Below are 24,379 nucleotides of genomic sequence, written 5' to 3'. Positions count from 1 at the left end.
CTTTTACTAATTGACATAATTATATAAAGTTGGGAGTAACTGAATGTTATAAGTAATCATCTATCCAATCAAATAAACAATACTATATCTCACGGCTATTGATCAATTGGACCATCATGGTTCTGAATTACATGACCATGTTAGACAGCATCCCTTTTAAATAGTAAATTAAAACATACTTTTTATTTCCCTTTATTTTTATTTTCTAAGCTATTAAAGTTTAAAAATATGTAATAATGTGAATTGAATAGAAGCTACTCAAGCTTGTGCAAATTACAAATATTCTATGCTATAAAATAAAATAATAAAACGCAAATGAAATAGGATAAATTTCAGTGATGGTAAACACATTCCAAGACCTCATTCTTTTGAAACTGCTCCACATATTTCCACGTATTTGCCTATGGATGCTCCTCTGACACTGGGAATTGTGGAGAAATTAATTATTATTTTATGATATTTCTATTCAATAGTTAATGCAACCCATTGCAATTTGATTTTTTTTAAAAAAAATCTCATCAACTTAAATTTTTTTTCTCACAGATGCTTAAAAAGTAGTTTTTAATCAAAGTATGTCTTAAAAGGTACTGTAAATTGTGACGGTGACTATTTACACAAATACTTGAACTTCTCATCATCAATTAAACTAAATGGGTACTCATCTATAATCACAAACATGGTTAATGTCTTTTTAAAAGTTTCAACATTAAACCTCTTACTTAGTGCCACTACAATACTCGCTCCACTTATAAAATTGATAATTGTTTGTGTAAGGTCATTACTAATAGCATATGTATATTTCAAACAAATTTTAAGGTAAGCAAGCATGTTTGAAGTACTATGTACCTTGATACCTCGATATCACAATGACACAATTTGTTACAATATTTACAAGTTGTCATTGATTTTTTATATTGACTTTTAGGGTATTTTTATAAAGTGATTCCAAGCTATTAATGCTTTTCAACGACCACTAGCATTAGATTTTCTCTTCTTTGTATTTTCTAGAGGTATATCATTTGGCTAACTTCTACTAAACACAAGTACATCATTTGGCTGACTTCCACCACCAAATGCTACTGATGTAGTAGAATTGATGGAATTAACAACCCCTTCAGTTTTTGTTTATTTTGGTGGTTGTTTAGTTAAAGTAGGAGAAAAATTTAGACTAAGTTGTTCCATTACTGTTTCAATGAAAAGGTCTTAGTCAAACATTACCTACCATATTATGAACTTAAATTTTTAAAAATTATTTCCTAAATTCTTAAACCATTATCTATACACATCCCTAAATTGTAATTTTTAAGGAATAAGTAGTAACAACTAGGCAGTAAGAATAGGTAAGGACTAACAAATAACGACTAAGGATAGGTAAGGACTAACAACAAACTACAGAACACTAAGGAGTAACTTAGAGAAGACAAGACTTCAACCTATCACATAATTTAATAAGGATAGGTAAAGATTAAGGAGAAATGAGTATTCAAATTTGAATGAGACAATATCCTAAAATTTTGAGGTCATTACTATACAAAATTAAACACCACATTTCAATTTAACGTCGTTGAAAAAAATTAGGGAGACAAAGAAGAGAGGTTGAGTAAAAAAGAGAGCAATGCATAAATCATAACATTTTCAGTTTCATACTAGAAAACATAATGCAACATCTCAGTTTACCATCATCGAAAAACAAGTTGAGAGAAGAAGATAAAAAATGTAGTAAATCAAGAAATATAACTAACATCTTAGGTTTTGAGCATCATTATTTTTTAAAATAAAATAGAAAAATAACTCTATTTACCATCATTAAAAAATTGAGAAAAGAATATTATAAATAAAGAGACAAAAAGGTGAAGTAGAGTAAAAAGGGAGTAAGCACAAATCATAACATTTTAGCTTCATTAAACTAGAAAACATAACATAATATCTCAGTTTACTATCAGGAAAAGAAAAAAAAAAGATTGAGAGAAGAAGATCATAAATGTAGTAAATCAAAGAATATAACCAAAATTCATTTTGAGCATCATTATTATTAAAAATAAAACACAAAAATATCTTTGTTTACCATCATTAAAAAAATTGAGAAAAGAAGATTATAAATATAGTATCTCAAGGGAAATAGACCTAATATCTCAACATTTTAGCATCATGAAAGTACAAAATAAAACACAAAACATCTTAATTTACCATCATGAAAAAAATAAAGAAAAAAAAAGATGAAAATTATAGTCAATTAAGGAACAATGTACCAATCATATAGTATTTCAACTTCATTAAATCAGAAAATATAACACAACACTTCAGTATACCGTTATTAAAAAAAATAGAGAGAAGATGATAAGTGCAGACAATAAAGGAACTACACATAAGTGATAATATTTCAGCTCCATTAAACTAGAAAATATAAGACAACATCTCAGTTTACTTTCATTGAAAAAATTAAGAGAATGTTATAAATGTAATAAATTAAGGAACAAAGTTAATATCTTTGCATCTTAGCATTGTTAAAATATAAAATAAAATATAAATCATCTCAGTGTGACTGAAAAAATGATCACAAATATCAAAATTCTATATTTCACAATTACATAATAAATTTGACTTTGTTGTATCATAAACAATAGAAACTAAACTGAACAACAATTAAGGCACACATCTCCTCTATTATGTGCTTTACTTGTTTAAAAATTTTCAATGTGTGAACTTTGGAAGCCTCATACTCAATCTTATAAAGAAATGTGGTCATCGCATGTCTTGGGAAAAAATTACTTCGAGTTGGCTATTAATTCATTGTTTCTATGTTTTCTCAAAGCTTAATTAAAGTTATGCATAAATTGAAGAATATTGTTCTTTTTCCCAAGATATGTCTTGATTAATGAAGTAATGGCTTCACATTATGAAGTAGTTCTTATATGTCCAAAGAATTTTTCACGAAAATATGTAGTAGCGCATAAGTGATTGTTCTCAAATATTTTAGGAACCTGTAATTTCTACTACTCCATATTTCATAACAATCTTCTTCCAATAGTCTTCAAATTCTTCTAGAGTAAAATTATGATAAATAGTTATCTTAAATTCTTGTAGAAAAGGAGATTTATTAACATTTTCACATGCATTATTATGCAAGTGTCATGAGCAAAGTCGATGTGATGCATCAAGAAACATACATTTGATTGCCTCTCTCATAGCACCATCACTATCTTTTACAATTCTTTTTTGTTATTTATTGCACATTACTTTAAAAAATATTATAAAATTCATTTATATGTTTCAATTGTTTCATAACAAACAAAAGCACAATCATATATAATCAGGTGTAAATGATGATTGTAGTAAAAAAAATCATCAAAATCTTTTTATACTTATATCAAACACAACAACATCACTTAAATACTAAAAATAAACGTTACTACCTCTATTGACCCAAAAAAAAATTTTCAATCTACCATCTTTAATGGATGTATATTTTGAATAAAATATGTAACATTGTTTACTTTGCACTATAGATGGTTTAAAAGTAGTACATACATTCTCATCATTAATTTTAGCATGTTTCTAGGTCAAAATAGTTGTTCTTTTTCAACAAACCCACTATATATTTCTCTCTCTCCCTCCATCCCCTTTGAAATAAGTACCCTGTTATGTGACAATTCCTAACAACATATGAATGCAATCTATCTACTTGAGCTTTATTTAAATCAACGGAGTTAAGTGCACAGATTTAGAAGGTATTAAATTATGGTTATTACATTCCACAAAAAATATCACTTTCCATTTTGACGTCTTATAATTTAAGTATATTTCAAGCTTTGCTTCATACTTAGTATAAGTAATTAATTTATACTTCCTTCATCTATCTACTCTTATAAATGTTTTGTGTTCCTCAAATCCTCTCCATTGCATACAAAAATTGATGCATTATAATATTTTCCTTAATATCTGGATGCATCTTAAATTTTCTGACAATAAATCCACGACATTTATCATAGGAATAATAAACTCATACATTTATCTTCACTGTCGAACTCCAAATGGCATATGTTATTCAATGTCAAGTCTATTCTTCATTTATAATCATTATGTGTGTGACTAGCTCATGTTTCAAGGGAGTATTGTTGAGCTTCGTGGGAATACTGGTCTTGTATCTTGATAAAATGCAAAGATATTGCAACAAGGCCTCATTTGTCATTAAGAAACTTTTACTTATAAAAAGCTATAGCTTAATAACAAAATAAAAACATCAAACCTTAACTTTTTGTTGTCACTGGGGAGAAGATCGGATGTTAAAAGGAAACGTAGAAATTTGTTTAGCAACAAAAAACAAAAAGGAGTGCAGTTTTCGAGTTACATGGAGGTAAATGTGTTATCATCAGACCATCCTATATACCCAGAGAGGAAGAGGAAGAGAAAGTTAGATAAAAATAGGAAACAAAAAGGGGAAAGTGAAAATGCAATTAGCCAGGGGCCATGGGCCACCGTTTAAGGGAGAAAGAAGAGAATGAACAACTTCCATTTTTCAATTCCCAAATGGCTTGAAGCATCTCTGGTAACTGGTATTGGTTCATCTATCTTCATCTGCCTTCTCAGTAATGGAAGACTAGAAGATGAAAGCTATTGTTTTGTTGCTGTATTCGTTTCCACTTCTGAAAAGGTGGAAGAGAGGCCATAAACCTTCAAATGGGACCGGGATCCTCTGGGAGTCATCTAGTTCACTTACACACTTTTCCAGAATCTGATTCTTTTTTTTTTTTTAAACAACTTTCGGCTGTTGCAGGGACGAAATTGCCTCACATGTCATGGATTTATACATAACTCTTTTGACAAAGAATGCTATCATAAAATTCGTTTGAAAAAAAATATTATTTTAATAATTCATTTTTTAAAAATATTAAAAAAATTCAAAAGCCCAAACTAAAGTGACATAGTTAACACTGTTAATTACCTAATTATTGGGTAAATCTAAACATTATCCTAATCATCAAATTTTGTACTAATAAATCAATGGCTTAAAGAATGTTGGATTCCTCGTGTAGTTGAAAATATGTTTACATTTCCAAAATCACGTTGTTGAATACTATCTTTAATTATTGTGCCAAATTATTAGTCTAAAGTCAAAATAAAATCTTTGCCGTAAAATTTACTGTTAAATAGACATGATAAATTATACAGATTTTATTGTATACCTTGAAATACAAATTAAAAAAATCGTAAATTATATAACTTTAAAATTAAAATAAAAAACTAACCTAAATTTTATTATAATATTTGTTTTTAACATAAATCAATCCCCCAAACCTTACTTTATAAAACAAAATTTGTAGTATAAAATTAAATTCATTCAAATTCAAGTTTATAAATCGTTACTCAGTCCTACAAATCAATTGATAAAAAGGGAGGACTCCAGAATTGCCAGTGGAAAACTGCAACAAAATAAGGTGAAATCGAAAACCCTATATTAAATTGAGAGACTTGTTAAATTTGCTGGAAATCATTCCATAAATTAATTATTGATTGATGACAACTCCTACCCGGGGATGTCTGTTGCATTAAAGAAAAACCACTACCCCTATGGGGGAAAAAAGGAAACATACAAAGGCTAACAAGTTCCCATAGCGCAGCAGCCATATCATATATCTATTATAATGCTTTTTCATCTTCTATCTATATGTACACTTTGGATTCTGAATTAATACAAAATAATAGCTGGTATAACTTCTATTTTTGGCTGGCATGAGAACGCTACCTAAAATCCTTAACACTCAACCTTCGACGCCATTTCTCTTCTTACAGACCCTCTATCAGGCAAACAAGGTAAATGTGTTCTGTATCTTCATCTGTTTTCATTCACATTTTCCAAAAACCTCCTCACGCACCTATTATTGATCTCAAAGATGAGCGAAATGCCTCTAATCTGCATAGAAGCCATTTAACACATTATTTTGCTTTCAAGGAAGGAACAAAATTGCAGCATTGTAATGTAAAAGTTATTTAAGAATAGAAAGGAAAGACAGGTACCTCGATCAGACTGCTAGCATTAAGACCCCGCACTTGTCCTGTAGCAACTTCTTTGCCATTTAAGAAGATAGACCTCTTGCCAAGATTTTTAATAACGAAAGAACCATTTGCTTGCATCCTTATTAAAGCCTATCAGATAATAAGTAATTCATAGTTCATAACACTACAAATTCAGCAGAGGAAATTTAAATGGATATAACTGAAAATCTCTACCATGAACAAATATTCTGGTCCTTGCTCTGTATTGTGCCCATGCATAGTGAAAATGATACAGATCCAGACATCATTATAACACTATTTATTTCAATTACCAAAAGATTCATAAGAACACCATCACATTCCAAATGGATGAACATCTTAAAAATTTGTCATTTGTCTTGCTCCAGAAATATACCAATCCTTTAATAGTTAGTTACTAGAAAAGACACATCTTTTTTTTTTTTTCAAACAATAACAAAGCCTTCCTAACTCCCCTTGCTCCTCAAAAAAGAAATATGTGAACTAAAAGAGGACCCTAAATCATTCTTAAAATCAAAACATGCATGGAATTTTGCACACAAGGCTTCTGATAAATCTTACTTGTCTTCTAGATATTTTGTTAGCATCTTGCCCTTCTTTTCTCAAGTCAATATCAACATGTACATCATCTGTTGCTCTGCCAAGTATAACCTGTGAAATAGAAAGAGAATGTAGCGAAATCGTTTATATTTTATACCATGCATAAACATCACAAATTTATAGAACAGCACCAATTAGGCAAACACCAAAATCTGAATTTTATATTCAGTGTTAAGGCACACTCAAAGGACGTCGTCATTCATTGTATTACAGTTCAAGCTAATAAAGGCCAATAATTTATCAGAGATCCAGATGCAACCACAGAATCTGTTGATTTAGAAAAAAATTGAAATTAAAACCAAGGTAGTTATAAAGGGAATGAACAACTAAAATGAGATCCTCAATGAACATTGAAACTCCTAGAAAGAAATATTAAAATCCTCAAGTCACAAGACCACTTAAAGCTAGTCTGTTCAATTTTTTTTCCCCAATTACCAGAGCTATGCATTGATGATATTGCAACGATAACCAAACCTTATTATGCAAAACAACAAATCATAGTGTGGAAATCACAAAGGCATGCAAACATTTCTTTGCAAGGAAAATTCACAAGATTCATTATGGTGGCATTGGAGGAAGACAATATAAAGAAGAATTCATTCTTATATATTTTAAAGGGAAACAAGGTCCAAATTCATAAATATACCTCGCTTTTTTTAATATACTTCTTCAGAATGCGCCCATACAATACTGCAAATGCACCCTGAGATTTAATGGCTCTTCCCATAAAGGACTGAGCACCTTGCTCCAATCTCATGATAGTCCTCTTAGTTTCTTCATGTTGATATCTCAAGACTGTAATAAAAGACTATAATATTAGAAGACAAACAACCACAGCTATTGGTATTTGAAACTTTAGTGGAGACCAACCAGTATATCATTAATACAAGAAATACTTATTCAAGTATAGCCAAACTCATGAACAAGAACGAATTCCTGGCTTCCTTTTTAAATTGAAAACCTTAAACAGAAGTGTGACAATTTTATTTTATTGTCAGATGATTTACCTTCTCTACTTGCATTTGTATCTTGATCAGTTGGACATAAATCCATTTCAAGAATCTGAGCATGCAACATCAAATATGTGAGAGTCAGAGAAAACCTAACACCACTAACTATAGAGAATTATTACCATTCAGTGCAACATATAATACTTACCATTGCCTCAGCATCAGAAAAGTCAGGAATTTCATCATCGTCATCATCATCATCAACATCACCTTCTTCCTGATCGAGAGAGAATGATTTTGCTTCTGATTTAGGTAAAACCTTATGTTCCTCAACCTTTGTATGTGCATAAACTTCAGCAGAAGTCAGAGCAACAATTTCCTGTTTATAACATACAACTTCAATGAAATTTTCTTAATAAAAGTAAAATCCTAAGTTAGTTCCCCAAAAAGTTTTCCAATTATGAAGTATCCTGGAATCGACACATTTAACCTCTTGTTTTAGATGTCTATCTGAGGCAGGCATCACAGTTGCACTAACTAATCTGCTATGACTTGGGTTGATGTTGACATTGACATTGTTACTCTGTCTAGAAACTGCAGAAATAGAGTTTCTTCCAGGATTTTCAGATTTAGGTACAAGATCAACAGGTGGGTAGCTTGAATTTATATTAGACAGTAACCCCTGTCGAACTGTCTGTGAAGCTGCAAAAGAGTGAGAAAGAACGTCTTCTTTATTCAAGCTTCCAACCAGTTCATTTCTTCGTTGATTATTCATAACCGATTCTGAATAACCCACCTCTTTAACAATTGGTCGGGATTTCAGGGCAACTGAATGAGGAACTAAAATGGATAAAGTTATATGGTCATTGCATGGGACCACAGGGTCCTCAGTATTCAATACGCAGAACATATTGTCCTCACGAAGTTCCGGGTGAGAACTTTGTGCTGCCACAGACGATCCAACATCATTTCCAGAATCAGAAACAAAATGTTGATCACCACGACTGCTGCCTAACGAGCTAGCAACACCCTCCAACACGGTGGAAGATGACCCAGAACGCACAGCAAATTTAGTTTCCGCATCCAACTTCTGTGGCTCACAAACACCAGCAACATGATTACCCTGAACATCACAAGGAGAACTTAACAACAGCGAATCAACATTATCATAACACGGCTTATCCGCAGCTGTCGCATCTTTCCCATCTATATCCACATAAATAAGTTCATCCCCAGTCAAGTCCAAGAGAGAATCAGAAATACGCACAGCATCGTCTCCCAACACAGCATCAGGAGCATTCACCCCACCATTCTCACACTTACCTTCCAAACTCAAACCATGGGAAACTATTTCTCTCCCTTCAGAACAACGATTTTCACTTTCAAGCACATTAACTTGAACAGGCATATCAGGCACAGAAACATCCTCTATAGTTTTCCACAAAGGAACATCACTTATCGAATTAGATTGCCCTACTCCTACTCCCTCTAACCCCGAGTAATCCCCATAATTAACTAAATTATTCACATCATCATTTAAATTACCATCAACCACCACACTTCCATTTCCGTCACACACCACCGCGTTCTTTTCAACATTCACGCCCTCCCTGCACCTGCCATGCCTTTTCCGCATCGCGTAGTACTGCTTCCGAATGCTTTGAACTTTCCTCTTTCTACCTTCTCCCGAACCCTCCTTGCTTCCGCTTCCGCTTCCGCTCAACTTGGCGAGCTCCAAAATCGCCATGGAAGCGGAAGCGGTAACAGAAACGTCAGCGTCGTAGAGCAGAGAGCGCCACCGATCTCGCAATTCCGTAACGGAATAGCGTCGTGAGAACCGAACCGCTCCTTTGGCCAGCGATTCCAACGAAGCACCGGCCTATACAAAACATTCAAGTACGACGTTTCATTAATTAAGCTTGTTTTAGAAAATAATTATTTAATTTTGCCAATTCCGTATTTAATCTATCTTATTACGAAGAAATAATCATTAATTTCCTGAGTTAATGTTTCGGAAACATGCACGAAGCAGAAATTGAACAGGGGAGAAGAGGTTAGGGTTCATGAGAATTGTGTGTGTGTGTGTGTGAGAGAGAGAGAGAGAGAGAAGAGAGAGAGAGAGGAATACCTCGACGGCGTTCTTCAAGAGAAGGTCGTCTTCGGGAACCCATGGAGGGAGGACCTCCACAGGGTCCATGGTTTGGAATTGAGAGGGAGGGAGGGAGAGAGAGAGAGAGAGAAGCGAAGTGGGGAGAGTAGTTAAAGTGAGTGAGTGAGAGAGAGAGAGAGAGAAGGGGAAGAGCGCGGGTAAGGGGGCAACGTGTGTGTGTGTTTGTGGGTTCGCACTTCACAACCTCGTGACCATCGTCCCCATTGTTACGACATATTCGCACAAATGATTCCCTCCTCCCGCTGCTGCCGCAGTACCATCACAATTATTCAAAGCTTTTTTTTTTAATGCTCAAGATTATTCTCTCTCTCTCTCTCTCTCTCTCTCTCTCTCACTCCTCAGATTTTTAAGTATTTGACTTATTTGGCTATTGGCCTAAAAAGGCAAAACATATTGCTTCCTTTTCTTTCAGTTGCTCAATTCAGTATTTATTCTCCTCAAACACCGTTGGGACATGCAATTTTCTTCTTTTTTTTTTCTTTTCAATTTAAATGCTTATTGTAACATATTGATGCATAAGATGCAGCTTACCAATAATCTCACATTTCGAAGTTGACAGCTTAGAAGACCTCCTAAAGCAAAACAATATAATTTCATCGGACAAAATATATATTATACTTTAATTTTACAAAGTAAATATATTATTATAATAGCATCATCAAATATTATAAAAAAATATATTCGTTATCATTAAAAAATTATTTCACCTTTAAAAAATTAATATAATTTATTAATATATTTGATTACATTTTAGTCAAATTTGTTTCTCCATTTAATCCTTTTATAATAAGTAAATAATTAATTTACCAAAAATGATAGAAAAAATATTTTATATATCATAAATTTATAGTATATTTTAAAAATATTTATAATAATAAATGGTCAAATTAGTAACTAACACATTAAATAAATGAATATATAATAAATGAATGTTTTATTAATACAAATCTTATAATAAATAAAAAAATAAAAAAAATCAAAGTATCTAAAATAAATAGTTATTTTTTATAATTTCAACTAAAAATATTAGTATTTTTTTTATTAAAAAAAAAACAGAACCAAAAGAAGTAATATATAAGGTCATGATCTGATAATACTAAATATTATGATGTCTATCAACCGTGGTTTAAATATTGTTATTAAATAAATTAAACTTACAAAAATTTATATTAAATAAAAAATTTAAAATAATTTATCACATTACTTTATTATAATCTCTGATATATTATTTAAATATAAATAAATTTAAACTATTAAATAATATTTATAAATATTTAAATTATGCATAATTGAATATAATATTATGTCACTGTTAAATATCAACAACTCATATATAAAATATTTTATTTTTTAATTAATATGTTTCCTTTAGTCTTATTTATTTTTTCACAAAGAAAAAAATATTTTTATTATATATTATTCATTGTTATTTTTTATTAACATCGTTTTACTTATATAAAATTTTAAATACAATAAATAAAATATTGATACTATTTGAGTTATTCAACCGTCAAAAATTATAATGCAATGCAATAAATAAAAGATAAATCAGCAAATTTAATGAATAAATTTTAAAAATTATTAAATTTATTGATCCATATAATTATTTCCATAGATTAAAAAAATAGTATATATTTAAAAATATGATTAAGTTCATTAAGAAAAATATACTATATTATAACAATTTCATTCTTTTTTAATTCATAAAAAATATAAATAAGCATCTGATTTTAATACCTGGCAAAAAAGACTAAATCATATATATATATATATATATATATATATATATATATTATAAAAAAATATTTTTAGAATTAATTATTTAATTAAACTTACACTATTTTATTTTTCCTTTTCAAATAAGATATTTTATGACGTTTATAATTACTTTCAAGGAAACATTTTTAAACATGAATTATAACTATTAACTTGAATAAGTTTGTTCATATCGTAAATTATAATTTAATTTAATCATTACTTTGTTTCCCTAAAAATTTTAAAATAAAAATATTATCAATTATGAATGTATGTATGTATACAATTGAAATAATTATCTTTTCGTTTTAAAAAATTAATGCTTATTTATCGATACAATTAATTACCTTAGATCCAAATTTTTCAAATAACAAACATTATATATTTCCTATCAAATTTGATATATATTTAATTATAACATTAATTGGTTTCAAGGAAATGTTATCATATATAGAACTCTTTAAGTTTTTCCTTTCAAAATTAATATATATTTAATTATAATGATAAATGCTTTAAAGTCAATTTTATTATACTAAAATTATAACTATCGTAAACTGAATAAATTTATTCTTATCCGCATTTATACTTTTGATTTTTTGAAATCATGATTTCATTTTCATTAAAATTTATATAAAATAATATTAATAATTTTTTTCAAGCTAATTACAGCAGGGTGAAAAAGAGAAGAGATTATAGATCTACTTTTGCTAATTTTTTTATTTTAAAGTTTAGTAGAATTAACTATAAACTTTTAAAAATAATTTTGATATGTAAAAATTAGTCAAATGAAATAAAATAAAATTTTACTTGCGTAAGAGTTATTTGAAATTGACACATTTTCTCCTAAAATATAGTTTAAAACATGCTCGAAAGTTAAACTAATTTCAATTTTAAAGATTAACATCTAAGTTAAATAAAGTTAATCAACTAAAAAATTTAGTTTTTTTTTATATACATTAAATGGGGTCAAAGGACCCAACAAAAAGAAATTAAGCTACAGATCTAGGATGCCACACACCATTAGCATCTAGCAACAAAAAAGGAAGGAGGAAATTAGGAGAAACAGTGAAAACAGTATAGGGAGACAATTCTTCTAAATCTAATTTGACTAACATGTCAGCACACATATTAGTCTCTCTACATATGTACATAATCCTTATAAAACAAACAGATTTAAGTTTGTCCCGAATTCTATTAATAATATGTCACTGGGGATGGGATGATTGTTGCAAGTTGAGAATGAGACCAATAGCTTCCTTGGAGTCATTCTCTATCCAAATTGTGTGAATGTGAAATTGAATAACTAGTTGGATCCCTAAGAGAATGCCCCAAAGCTCAGCAAGGAGTAATGTTGTTGTAAAAACAAACAATCAACTGCCCCCGATCATCACGAATGAGGTCACCACAAGCAGAGCAAGCAAATCCAAACTTGGCCGCCACTTCGCAACATTCAAGTTGAACTGTTCTACTAGAGGAGGACACTATTTAAAGCACCTGGGATCAGAAGCCAGCTTAGGAATGGTTCTGGAATTGAACCTGCAACAATATATAAGGTAATTAGTCTCATACATAGCCCTATAAACAATGGCCTTAGGCCGAAAAGAATGATTCATGAAAATAAAAGTATTTCTATTAGTCCAGAGGAACCAAACAACATAACCAAATAAATAGTTCCAGTTTTAAAAATAGCTTGGGGAAGAGTTGGATAGATTAAGCCTTAACCACTCAGACAAACCCAAACTAAAAATTGACATCCATTGACTAGGGAAAATTAAATAATCCTAAACATCTCTAGCAAAAACACAGTCCATCAACACATGCATAACAAACTCGGAAGTCTTATCACACCTAGGACAAGTAGAAGAGTTAGACATATTCCATTTAAACCTTTCCTCATTAGTGAGAAGCCTTCCATGACTAATTTTCCAAAGAAAAAAGGCAATTTTAGAGGGACCTTTCTAGCTCCAAACTAGATTAAAGATATTATTACTTGTGGAAGGAATACTAGAAGGAGCAGAGAGCAAAATCTAAGTAGAATTAATGAAAAATATACCATTATTGGTTAGAGACCAGAATATTGTATCAAATCCACTAGATATGATTGGAGGACTAACCAGTATCCAGGACTATAGAATTACATATACTTTCAGGAAGAGCATTACAAATTTTGGGGTCAATCCTAGTGTCCATCAACAAAGAACAAGGTCACAAGGACAGTCAAATCTAAATCAGAGACATGATATTTAGAGTAATTTACCAGATTTCTAACCTTAGGTATCTAGTCATTAGTCCAAAATTTAATAGACCAACCATTCTTAACTGACCAAGCAAGACCGTGAGAAAATTTGGGCCAAATAGATGTTATACTTTTCCAGAGACAGGAGGCATGTTAACTAGACTTAAAACTAGGAGTTTGGCCCAGGATAAATCTGTATTTATGTTTAATAATTTGACCCCAAAGATTAGAAGGAGATGTGACTAATCTCTAACAAAGTTTTATTAGAAAAGTCTTATTAAGTAGCTCTAAGTCTTTAAAGCCCATACCCCCCTCATTTTTAGGTTTGCAAATCTTCTACCAGCTAATCAAATTACATTTTTTCTCCACTTAGGGAACCCCAAATAAAATTCCTACAAATACTGTTGATTTCATTACAGACAAAAGGAGGAATCAAAGTAGTTTACATGACATAAGATGGAATACTCATAAGACTGGAGTGAGCCAAAGTTACCCTGCCAGCGAAGGAAAGAGAATTCATTTTCCACAAGGAGAGTTTTTTTTCCTAATTTTATCTATGAGAAAAGAAAAATGCCTGCTAGTAAGTTTAGTGTGTAGGATGGGAACACCTAAATAGCTGTCAATCTGATTGAAAATATTAAAACTCAAGCACTCAGAAATGGACTGCACTAAGGAAAGGTCATAATTCTTTGAGAAAAATAAAGAAGATTTATTGGTAATAATTTTTAAACCTGAAGCAGCACAAAACCCCTCAAGGACATCTCTAATAATCCTAGCCTGGTTAACATCAGTTTTTGAAACTAAAATGAGGTCATCGGCATAAAAAAAGGTGAGAAATAATGAGACTTTAGGTACCAAACCTGAAAGGGAACCAGTCTCTACTCAAAACCCTATCTTGAATCATATAAGCTAATCTCTCTATACAAAGAACAAAAATGTAAGGAGATAAGGAGTCCCCCTACCTAATGCCCCTAGAGGGTTTAAAGAATTTAGTTTTAAAAACTAAAAATAATTTAAAAAATATTTTAATGAAAACTTAAATATTAATTTGATTTAGAAAATGATTAAGTTTTTAAGGATGTAAAAAATATTAAGTAGTTATTAGACTTAATAAAATAAAAAGAAATGACAATAGATTACAAAACAAAAGTATTTCCTTCATAGTTTATTATTATTATTTTTACTGATAAAGAAGGCTAAGTTTAAAACAAACAAATTTGATTAGGAATCTATGGATTCAAATACTTAAGAAATCCAATATTAATAAAGGCACTAAGGAAGGAGGTGACTCATCAAAACAAAGAAAGGGTAACCCACACTCAGCATTAAGTTTAACTATCCAATCAGCACTTTGATTGACTTCTCTTAATATATGATTAAATCTAATAAACGTAATCTCTTTTAGCAACCTTCTAATCTCACTGATTATAGGAAAAAGATGATAATTATAACTTTAGAGGTTAATTACTAAGGAAAGAGCCTTCTTGGAATCACATTCTATCCATATTTGGATATGACAAACTGAAGACCCTGGTAAACTCCCCAAAACTCTACAGCTAGGGGGAGCACAAGTCCAAAGCTCTGTGAAAACCAGCAATCAACTTACCATGACTATCCCTAATGAGATCTCCACAACTAGCCATCCTAGCAGCTTGAAAAATAGCTCTATCAACATTGAGTTTTAGTTGCAAGCTCATAGGAGGATGCCATCTAGTAAGTTGTTTAGACCACAGCCAACAAAATTCCATTGTATTATTATTCTTGATTTGCTTTCAAATCTCCAAAACACATATCTTCCTACATATGCAAGATCATCTTCTTCGTGGGGTTCCTTTTGCATATCTTGACCTTTTTGGTGCTACAATTCATCAAATCTACATCTTCTATGAATCTTTATGATTTAATTTAACTAATTATAAAAGTAATGCACCAAATTACATAATAAAGATTCAAAAACTTAACATTTTGTTCCTTAATTTAATCAATTATAACATTTTTATTGATTACCTTATTCTAAAATTATATTTTAGAAACTTCTAAATTCAAATTAACTAATCCCATTATATACTTAATAGATTATATAAGTAAAATAATTAATTATACAATTTTGTAATAAATTAAAGCTTAGTTTAAGTAAACTTCTAAAGAAGTCATTATAAAATACAAGACTTGGTATAAAAAATGAATAAAATTTCTTATATAAATTAGAAACAACTTATACTTCTATATTTTTTTTTTAAAAAAAAAAACTCTCTAATTTAACTTCTTCTACAATTTGAGAAGATAAGTTATTTTTAATTTAAAAGATAAATTTTATTCATTTTACACTGATCTTTTTGTTTAATAAGAACATTCCAAAAGTTTATCTAAACTAAGTTTAAATCATTTAGTTAAAGTAAGAACTTAAAAATTCTAACTAACTATCTGGTTCTATTTTATTTTATCTTATTTAACATGGTTAGGTCGCATACCTATTATAACACATGAGCTTAAGAGGAGAATATGTGAAAGATATATGAGAAACATATTAAAAATGTATCAATGAAATAGTTTTTTAGTAGATCTCTACTAAGTTATCTTGTGAGAGTTTTAAATTATAATATTTTATATAAAATATGATTTATTTTTTAATTTTTTTTTGTAGTTTCAAAAAAGTAGGGCATCATTGTGAGTTGTTTGAAAGTAGATAGTATATTCTTTATTGTTAATGAAAGACTTAATAAAGTATTTTAAAATTATAAGGTTCAAGAAAGTTGATAAGATATTGGTTATCCTTGAATATTATAAAGTAAGATTTACAACTATAAATTATAAATTTACAACTTTGAGGTAGTTGCACCAAACATAATTAATAACTGTTGAAATAAAATGTAACATTTTGTTAAAATTTTACAAGTTTAATCATATAAATACATTTTTTCTTTCTCATATTTGTTATAAAAAAAATGTCTACATTGTATCCTACAAGACAAGCCCTTGAGTGCAGAAAATTTTAAGCCTATAATTACTTAATATAAGAAAGTAACTATAAAATAAAATAGAAAGAGTCTTAACTTCAAGACTCGTTAGTAATTCTCTAATAACATTAATTTCTTCCTCAACTTTACCATACATACATTTTTTTTTCTAAATATTTTTCATTTAACTTCAAGCACAAAAAAAAAGAAAAAACAAACATCATCCCCAACAAGTTAATGACACCTAAAACTATAAGTGTGACATTTTAAATGTGTAGAAAGTTAAAAAACCTATCATTCCCTAGCTTTTTTTTAGAACATATGGTATACCACAACATATTGTTTTTCACCGTGCTAGAAAAATCTCCACTAGCATAGGAAAAATGGTGGCACTTGGACCAAAATTGATAAATACATGACAACAAATCCAATTACATAATGTTGAAATTGATTTCCTCTATCTCTGCCATAGGTATGCCATAAGCATGAGAGGGACTTAAAGCAAGATTTTCTTGTATAAGAGGAATGTTTCAATCAAATTCAATGAATAAAAATCAAATCTTAAAGTGATTGACATAACAAAAGAATCATGCTCCTTAAGCAAGTCATCAAGATTTGTTTTGATGTGATCTTCAATAGATATTGAAGCACTAATTGGAGATAGAAACTAACAACTTTCTTAATTTTTATCACGTAATCATTTATCCCTTACTGTGATTGGACACTTTTTATTAAGTTTTAGGAGGTTAAACCCTTCGATAATTAAGAGTTAAACGCATGATACATATTGACCGATGGGATATGTCCTATAGATACCTACTTAGTCGTATGATGAAGTTGTGTAAGTCTTTAGTCAAATTGGAGTGGCCCTGACTAAGGTGAAAATAATGCTTGTGGTGCATAGTCTAAGGTAAAGCCACTCACTAAATGGACACAACCATATTTGACATCAAATTAGTAACCCTCTAGCTCTGTGCTATTGATGTTCAATAATAATGAAGTGATTAGTGTGATTATTTGTATAATTAATGTTAAGTCATTAGACAATGGTTAAGGGTGGGATCTCTAACTACATAGTGGTGTGTATAAAACTAGATCACCTCATTTTCTTTCTTTGCGATTTGCAATTGCAACTTTAATTTATTGACAAGGCAAAATGAACTTGTAATTTATTCAAAATTTAGTGTGAAAACTCTAATCCAACAATTTTTGTCAATGGCATGTTGTGACATGAATGCAAAAGTCATGTAACTAGGAATTGATCTTGATTCTCTCATAATTTAGGTAATCCTCATTAATATCGTCATTTTCTTTATGTTTAGTTGAGATGAATTTAGAGAAAATTTAATAGCTCAAAGTGTATTTTGTGAACTTTAACTCTTGAATTACGACCTTCCCTTACTATTGGCAAATCAAATAGTTGCCATTATCAAGCTTTATCAAAATTGGTACATTGAAAGTTTGTGCTAAGAACTGTCCAAAAATTTAATATAAAAAGTCTAAAAATTTTGTATTTCATATTTAATTAAGTAAAACAAATTTAATTGGTTTACATAGATATACAAAAATAATTAACTGAAGAAAAAATATAACAAAAAATAAATAATTAAATATTCCTAGCCCACGATGTTAACCATTTTTTCTATACACAATTTTAGCATGTTCCTCCTAGTTTTAATACAAGTTATTAAAATTGATTAAAAAACTAATTTTGATTACATAAAACATATTAAAATAAGTAAAAAAGTTATAACAAAGTCAAAAACTAAACAACTTTCATAAATCTATATTATTTTTTATCGACCCCGAATCTTTATAAGCTCCTTATGAACTTCTTTGTTTCTTTTTTTTTTTTTTCTGGCTTACAAACTTCTTCAAAGCACCTTCTTTTCATGGTGGCCCGACATTCCAACTCAATTGATAGTTAGAGCCGAAATATCTATTCGACAGAAGGTTTAAACTCCAAACAGTATTGAAAGAGGTTGGGCTTACCAGGCCCAAACCAAATGCCTACTTATAAGTCAGAGCATGTCATCTATTATGCATTTATTTGTCAAAATCAATGAATATTATAGTTGAAAGTTTAAAAAAGTAATTTAAGTTAAACAAAAATTGACAAATCAATTTTAAATTAGATGTTTGATAAAATAGCTATTAATATTTTTAGTAAATGTAAAATACATTTAAAAATATAATTAATTACTGGATCATAACTTAAATTTTGGAAACTATATATTTTTAAATGATATAAATTTTCATATTTTAATATATTTAAATAATTTATCGTCTTAAAAAATAAGATACTAGTTTCTTAACATTCTTCTTATTTATAATTATTTTATTAAATAAAATAATATAATATACATGAGTTTGTATTATTATTTTAAAAATTCTAAAAGTAAATTAATAGAGAAAATATTATAAAAATATAAATAAAAAATTGAAAAATAAAATGTCACTTTAAATGACATTTCAAAAAATATTGCAAACTACTAAAAGAATCCACTTTATTTAAACAAACATTTTAATTAATAAAATAAACCTACCAAACATACTTGCATAGTTTATAACATTTTGTCTCCTCTTGTCAAAAATTTCTTCCAAGCATGGTCCCCCACATTCATTAGACAGTTGGAAGTGATCATAGAGACCTAATCGTCTTATCAAAACGTGACTCCCCCACGCAACCCTCTTTGTTTTATATGCATGTAACTCCATTTCCACCATGTTCCATACATTTATTGCACATTTCCTAACTTCAAAATACCAAAATAAAAAACTTTAAATTTCATCTCGTTAAGACGCTAACATGTGTTAGGCCTTTTATATTATTGAATTAACCTTTCCTATACACATTATATAAATAAAATTTTAAATTTAATTAAAGAATAATACTAAGGATAGAATCTTCTCAAGTAAGTATAAATTTTTTTATTTTTAATATAAATCTTTTATTTAATTTATATCTAATAGTTACATAGATTTATGATACTAGTATATATAATAATATAATACTGTATTTAAGTTTTATAAAAAAAAATAAAAAAATCTCTGCTTCCTTGCCGACGTTAATAGAAAAGGAGCAACGAACACAACAAAACCGTGTTTAGGCTCTCTTTCCCAATTTTCCATGCATTGTAACGTAGTTTTTTCGAGTATAATGTTTAATGAATGTACGTTACAGCGTAAATCCAAACACGCTATCCAACAGTCAATTCAGATCTCAACTGGTACGCATGGAACGAAGATCAAACTTAACCACACATATGAACACAATCTTCCTTTCAATAAGCCTCGTTTGTCTTAAATTCGGATAACTGGAAACCCAAAAATATGTGGACACCATTTCTCTTTAACCTAAATATTTTATCTTGTTTTATATGCATGTTTTCACTGTGATTGTTGTATCACTAATTAAACAACCAAACACTGAGTTAGGTAACTGACAACTCCAACCAACCTTGCATTTAATGAGACCACCACTCCTGCACTAAAAGACTTGAAAACTTCACATCCCTGAGAAAATTAAAATCACAATTAAAATAAAAGAAAATCAATAGAATTGTGCTGGTAGAGCAAGATTGGTAGTTCAATTGAGATGGATATTGGTGGGGAAGTTAGAGAGACCGGGAGAGAGTTGAGGAAATACTTCAACACTGGAAGAACAAGAAGTGTAACGTGGAGGAAAACCCAGCTCACAGCTCTCTTAGACCTTATTCATGACAATGAAGATGCTATTTTTAAGGCTCTTCACCATGATCTTGGGAAGCACCCTGCTGAGGCTTACCGCGATGAGGTTATCATTAAACACCATCAAAATTTTTGCAATTTTAATTATTTCAAATGTAGTTTAAATTACAATCAGATTTATTATATTCTATTCTTGCTTGTTGATTGCTTCTTTTCTGCAGATTGGAGGGGTAGAAAAATCAGCCACCAACACTTTGAGCTGCGTTGAAAAATGGATGGCCCCTAAAAAGGTTGACTAATTTTTTTTTCTTTTTAATTTCTCACTAACATTGTGACTATTTCTCATTTTTCTTTTGCACGTAATTTGACAAATGGATGTAATCTGAGCATCGGTCTCAGAATCAATAGCTCAAAATTTGCATAATTTATCAGAACTGCAGTAGAGGTGTTGGAATTTTTTATATAAACTTGATTGGAAAGTATATAAGGACAGAACTATACATGTTTTATATTGATCGAAGTTTTTTAATATGTGACAACTTTTAATGTTGACCTTTATTACATAGATCGCTAAGACGAAACTTTAATCTTAAATGAATATCTTAAATGAATAACATCGAAAGTACCTATGCATTGCATTGCGCTTAAGTTTTGTCCTAAATTATAATGTCACAAAGAAGTGTAAGTTTATATATATATATGTGTGTGTGTGTGTGTGTGTTTTGTTCTTGTTCTAGTCATGGTTTTCAGCTGCTTCTTCCCCACTTTTATGGTTTGGACTTGTGTCAGTTGGTAACTTCTTTTCGTGTTTGGATATTATTGCAGAGTCATATTCCCCTGCTTTTCTTCCCAGCAAAAGGAGAAGTGATGTCAGAGCCGCTTGGTGTGGTTCTCATATTTTCTTCTTGGAATTTCCCAATCAGTGAGTCTTAAAATTCCTATCAACCCATCTTGTTTATATATCTGTTAGGTTTCAGGACTATTCATGAATCGGTTTCCATGTTCGTCCTTTAAAGTAGATACGTTTGCTAGAGGCATGTTCATGCACATCTCTTCATTTTTATTACAAAATATTGACAAATAATATTTTAGTATTTAAGGGAATATTGCAAAAGTGTGAAATCCATTCTACATTTATGGAATTATCAATGATCAAAGATTAAGGTATTATCTGCCTCAAAAATTCTGTGTAGCACCATATAAGCTCAGGAATGCCTCAATTTTTGTCATATTTTGGTGTTTTAAAAATTAATGCAAAAATGTAAATACATTTACTGTATGCAGTGTTAGCATTGGATCCATTAATTGGGGCAATATCTGCTGGAAATGCTGTAGTCATAAAACCTTCAGAGCAAGCTCCAGCGTGCTCTTCTTTTCTTGCTAATACCATTCCTCAATACTTGGACTTTCATGCCATCAAGGTGATTGAGGGCGGAGCAGATGTTTGCGAACAACTACTGCAAGCGAAATGGGACAAAATATTCTTCACTGGTATTATTTTCCATGCTAGGAAACATTTCTATAAATTGTGGTATATACATTATGTTTACTACGTATATCGAACTTACTGTGTGTCCGAGTGAACATTTATAAACTTGACTTTATACGAACTTTGATTTGGGAAATTTAATTGTGGTTAATAGTAAGCTGTAATTAAAGTGATTTATATTTAGAAATTCTTATCTCCAAAGTAAGTTTGTAGTAAACTTAGTCTAAAATTTTCCATCCAACACAACACCGACATAAGTTGGTGGTGTTTCATAGTGTCAGGACATGCGTTTGAGGCATCCAAACCATATCCAACATGTTATTGATTCAATTGACTGAACACTCATTTCCTGTTGCTTTGTGCTTTGCTTATAATCTCATTTAAGAATAAATATTATTATATAAAGACAAATATTAGCTGCTTTCTGGTTCTAGAATAATTTCTCCATGATGTTTGAAACTTTCAGGAAGTCCACGTGTGGCAAGCTTAGTCATGTCTGCTGCTGCTAAGAATTTAACTCCTGTTACTCTAGAACTTGGTGGAAAATGCCCTGCCATACTTGATTCCCTTCCCAATCCTTCAGACTTTAAGGTAGTTCACAAGTGATTAATTATGCTTGCCTCATTCAATTTTGAGGACTAATTCAGTTTATTCTCTGTACATTTGTGGCATCAAGTTCGCAGCCAAAAGAATTGTAGGAGGAAAGTGGGGACCTTGCAGTGGACAGGCTTGTATAGGAATAGACTATTTGCTTGTTGAGGAAAAGTTCTCATCGGCTCTGGTATTCATTACACATCACAAGCTGCTATTTATTATAAAAAATTATTTTCTAATTGTAAGTTGTTGGTTTTCTTCTAGATAGAACTATTAAAGAAGATAATCAGAAGATTTTATGGTGAAAACCCAATAGAGTCAAAGGTAATTTCAAGAATAATAAACAAGCAACACTTTGAGAGATTATGCAATCTTCTCAAAGATCCTCTTGTCGTGGCTTCCATTGTTCATGGTGGTTCAATCGATGAAGAAAACCTGTAATAGTTGTTTCTTTCTATATCTTCTACTCTAATAACTTTTTTAGAATGTAATTTCTGCTTGCAAGGAAATAGAAGTGGTTAGTTAGTGAAATTTGTTTTACTCATCAGTTTCTTACAACTTTTCAGCTTCATTGAGCCTACAATCTTGTTAGATCCTCCACTAGACTCTAAGATAATGACGGAAGAAATCTTTGGCCCACTGCTTCCAATAATCACAGTGAGAATCAAAAATCTCCTTTTATGTTTTCAATTCTTCCATATATTGTGTCATTGTCTCAATCAACTCTTAAACTTGGCCTCTACAGATAAATAAAATTAAGGATAGTGTTGAATTTATCAATTCAAGGCCAAAACCTCTTGCCATTTATGCCTTCACCAAAGATGAAACTTTCAAGAGCAAGATTCTATCAGAAACATCCTCAGGAAGTGTCATATTTAACGACACATTGGTTCAAGTACTGCTTTTATTTTCCTTTCCTTCCCTGACTTAATTTTTGTGTTATCAAGAAAAATATAAGGTAAAGAAATCAAGTCTAATTAATAGGGTTATTCGATGTGCAGTTTCTATGTGATACACTACCATTTGGAGGGGTTGGCCAGAGTGGTTTTGGAAGGTACCATGGAAAGTACTCTTTTGACACTTTCAGTCATGAAAAAGCTGTATTGCATAGAAACCTATGCCTTGAAATTGAGCCAAGGTACCCTCCTTGGAGTAAGTTCAAGCAAGACTTCCTCAGATTGGCATACAGGCTGAACTACTTTGCACTAATACTTCACATTCTGGCCTTCAAACTGGGCTTGAAAAGAGACAACTAGATCAATGTCAATACTTCACCACTGTGCTCTTCTATTTCTCAAATACATGTTTGACTCAAAATGCATTAGGCTTTGTTGTGACTGAATATGAGTCATGGGAAATTAGGAACAAGGGTCCTATTTGCAAAAGAAGCACATGTAGTGAATATCAACTTGACATTGTAATAAGCAAGCATTTGTATCTCTTTATTTTTCTTGCCAATGATTGGATATTTCTACATATTATCTAACAATGTCAAACGTTTTGAATTTTAATTTTTCTCATTTCTCCTGCACGGCTGAATCATACATAAATAGATAAATTATAAATTTAGTCTATATACTTTACACATTGTTTTGATTTGATTCTTATAAAAAAAAAAGTTAGAAATTTAGCTCTTGTTATTTAACACACATGATCAGTATTAGACGGTGACAGAGGGACCAAAATGTAAAAAACAAAAATTTTATGAAGACTAAAATTTAAGTCTTTTTTAACTATAAAATTAATTTATTAATAAGTGTAACTATTAGAACTAAATATGTATTATAATTAATAGTAATTTTTACAAGAATACAAAACACCATACTTGGTTGAAATAAAAAAAAACTTGTATTACACTTCAATCTTATCTTCAAAACACATTTGATTTTAATTAACAACTAAAAA

At 30.2% G+C, this 24,379-nt stretch overlaps 2 protein-coding genes across 2 annotated transcripts; one reads left to right on the top strand and one right to left on the bottom strand.

Annotated features, from left to right (window-relative positions):
* Nucleotides 1-5,610: 5,610 nt before the first annotated feature.
* LOC113857393 lies at nt 5,611-10,055 on the bottom strand. The gene is made up of 8 exons (XM_027489222.1): nt 9,712-10,055; nt 8,074-9,462; nt 7,792-7,962; nt 7,641-7,695; nt 7,280-7,428; nt 6,595-6,684; nt 6,016-6,144; nt 5,611-5,911 (listed from the first exon to the last, which is right to left on the bottom strand). The coding sequence occupies exons 1-8, from the start codon at nt 9,778-9,780 to the stop codon at nt 5,831-5,833; spliced, it is 2,133 nt and encodes a 710-aa protein (XP_027345023.1). The 5' UTR covers nt 9,781-10,055; the 3' UTR covers nt 5,611-5,830.
* Nucleotides 10,056-20,145: 10,090 nt separating this feature from the next.
* Nucleotides 20,146-24,002, top strand: LOC113858445 (aldehyde dehydrogenase family 3 member F1). The gene is made up of 10 exons (XM_027491106.1): nt 20,146-20,497; nt 20,613-20,681; nt 21,217-21,313; nt 21,676-21,882; nt 22,347-22,471; nt 22,557-22,661; nt 22,739-22,911; nt 23,041-23,131; nt 23,220-23,369; nt 23,476-24,002. The coding sequence occupies exons 1-10, from the start codon at nt 20,300-20,302 to the stop codon at nt 23,728-23,730; spliced, it is 1,470 nt and encodes a 489-aa protein (XP_027346907.1). The 5' UTR covers nt 20,146-20,299; the 3' UTR covers nt 23,731-24,002.
* The last annotated feature ends 377 nt before the right edge of the window (nt 24,003-24,379 follow it).

Source organism: Abrus precatorius, unplaced genomic scaffold (assembly GCF_003935025.1).
Source record: "Abrus precatorius isolate BTA unplaced genomic scaffold, Abrus_2018 Scaffold2, whole genome shotgun sequence".
Taxonomy (NCBI): Eukaryota; Viridiplantae; Streptophyta; class Magnoliopsida; order Fabales; family Fabaceae; genus Abrus; species Abrus precatorius.
This window is presented reverse-complemented; position numbering and strand designations above follow the sequence as displayed.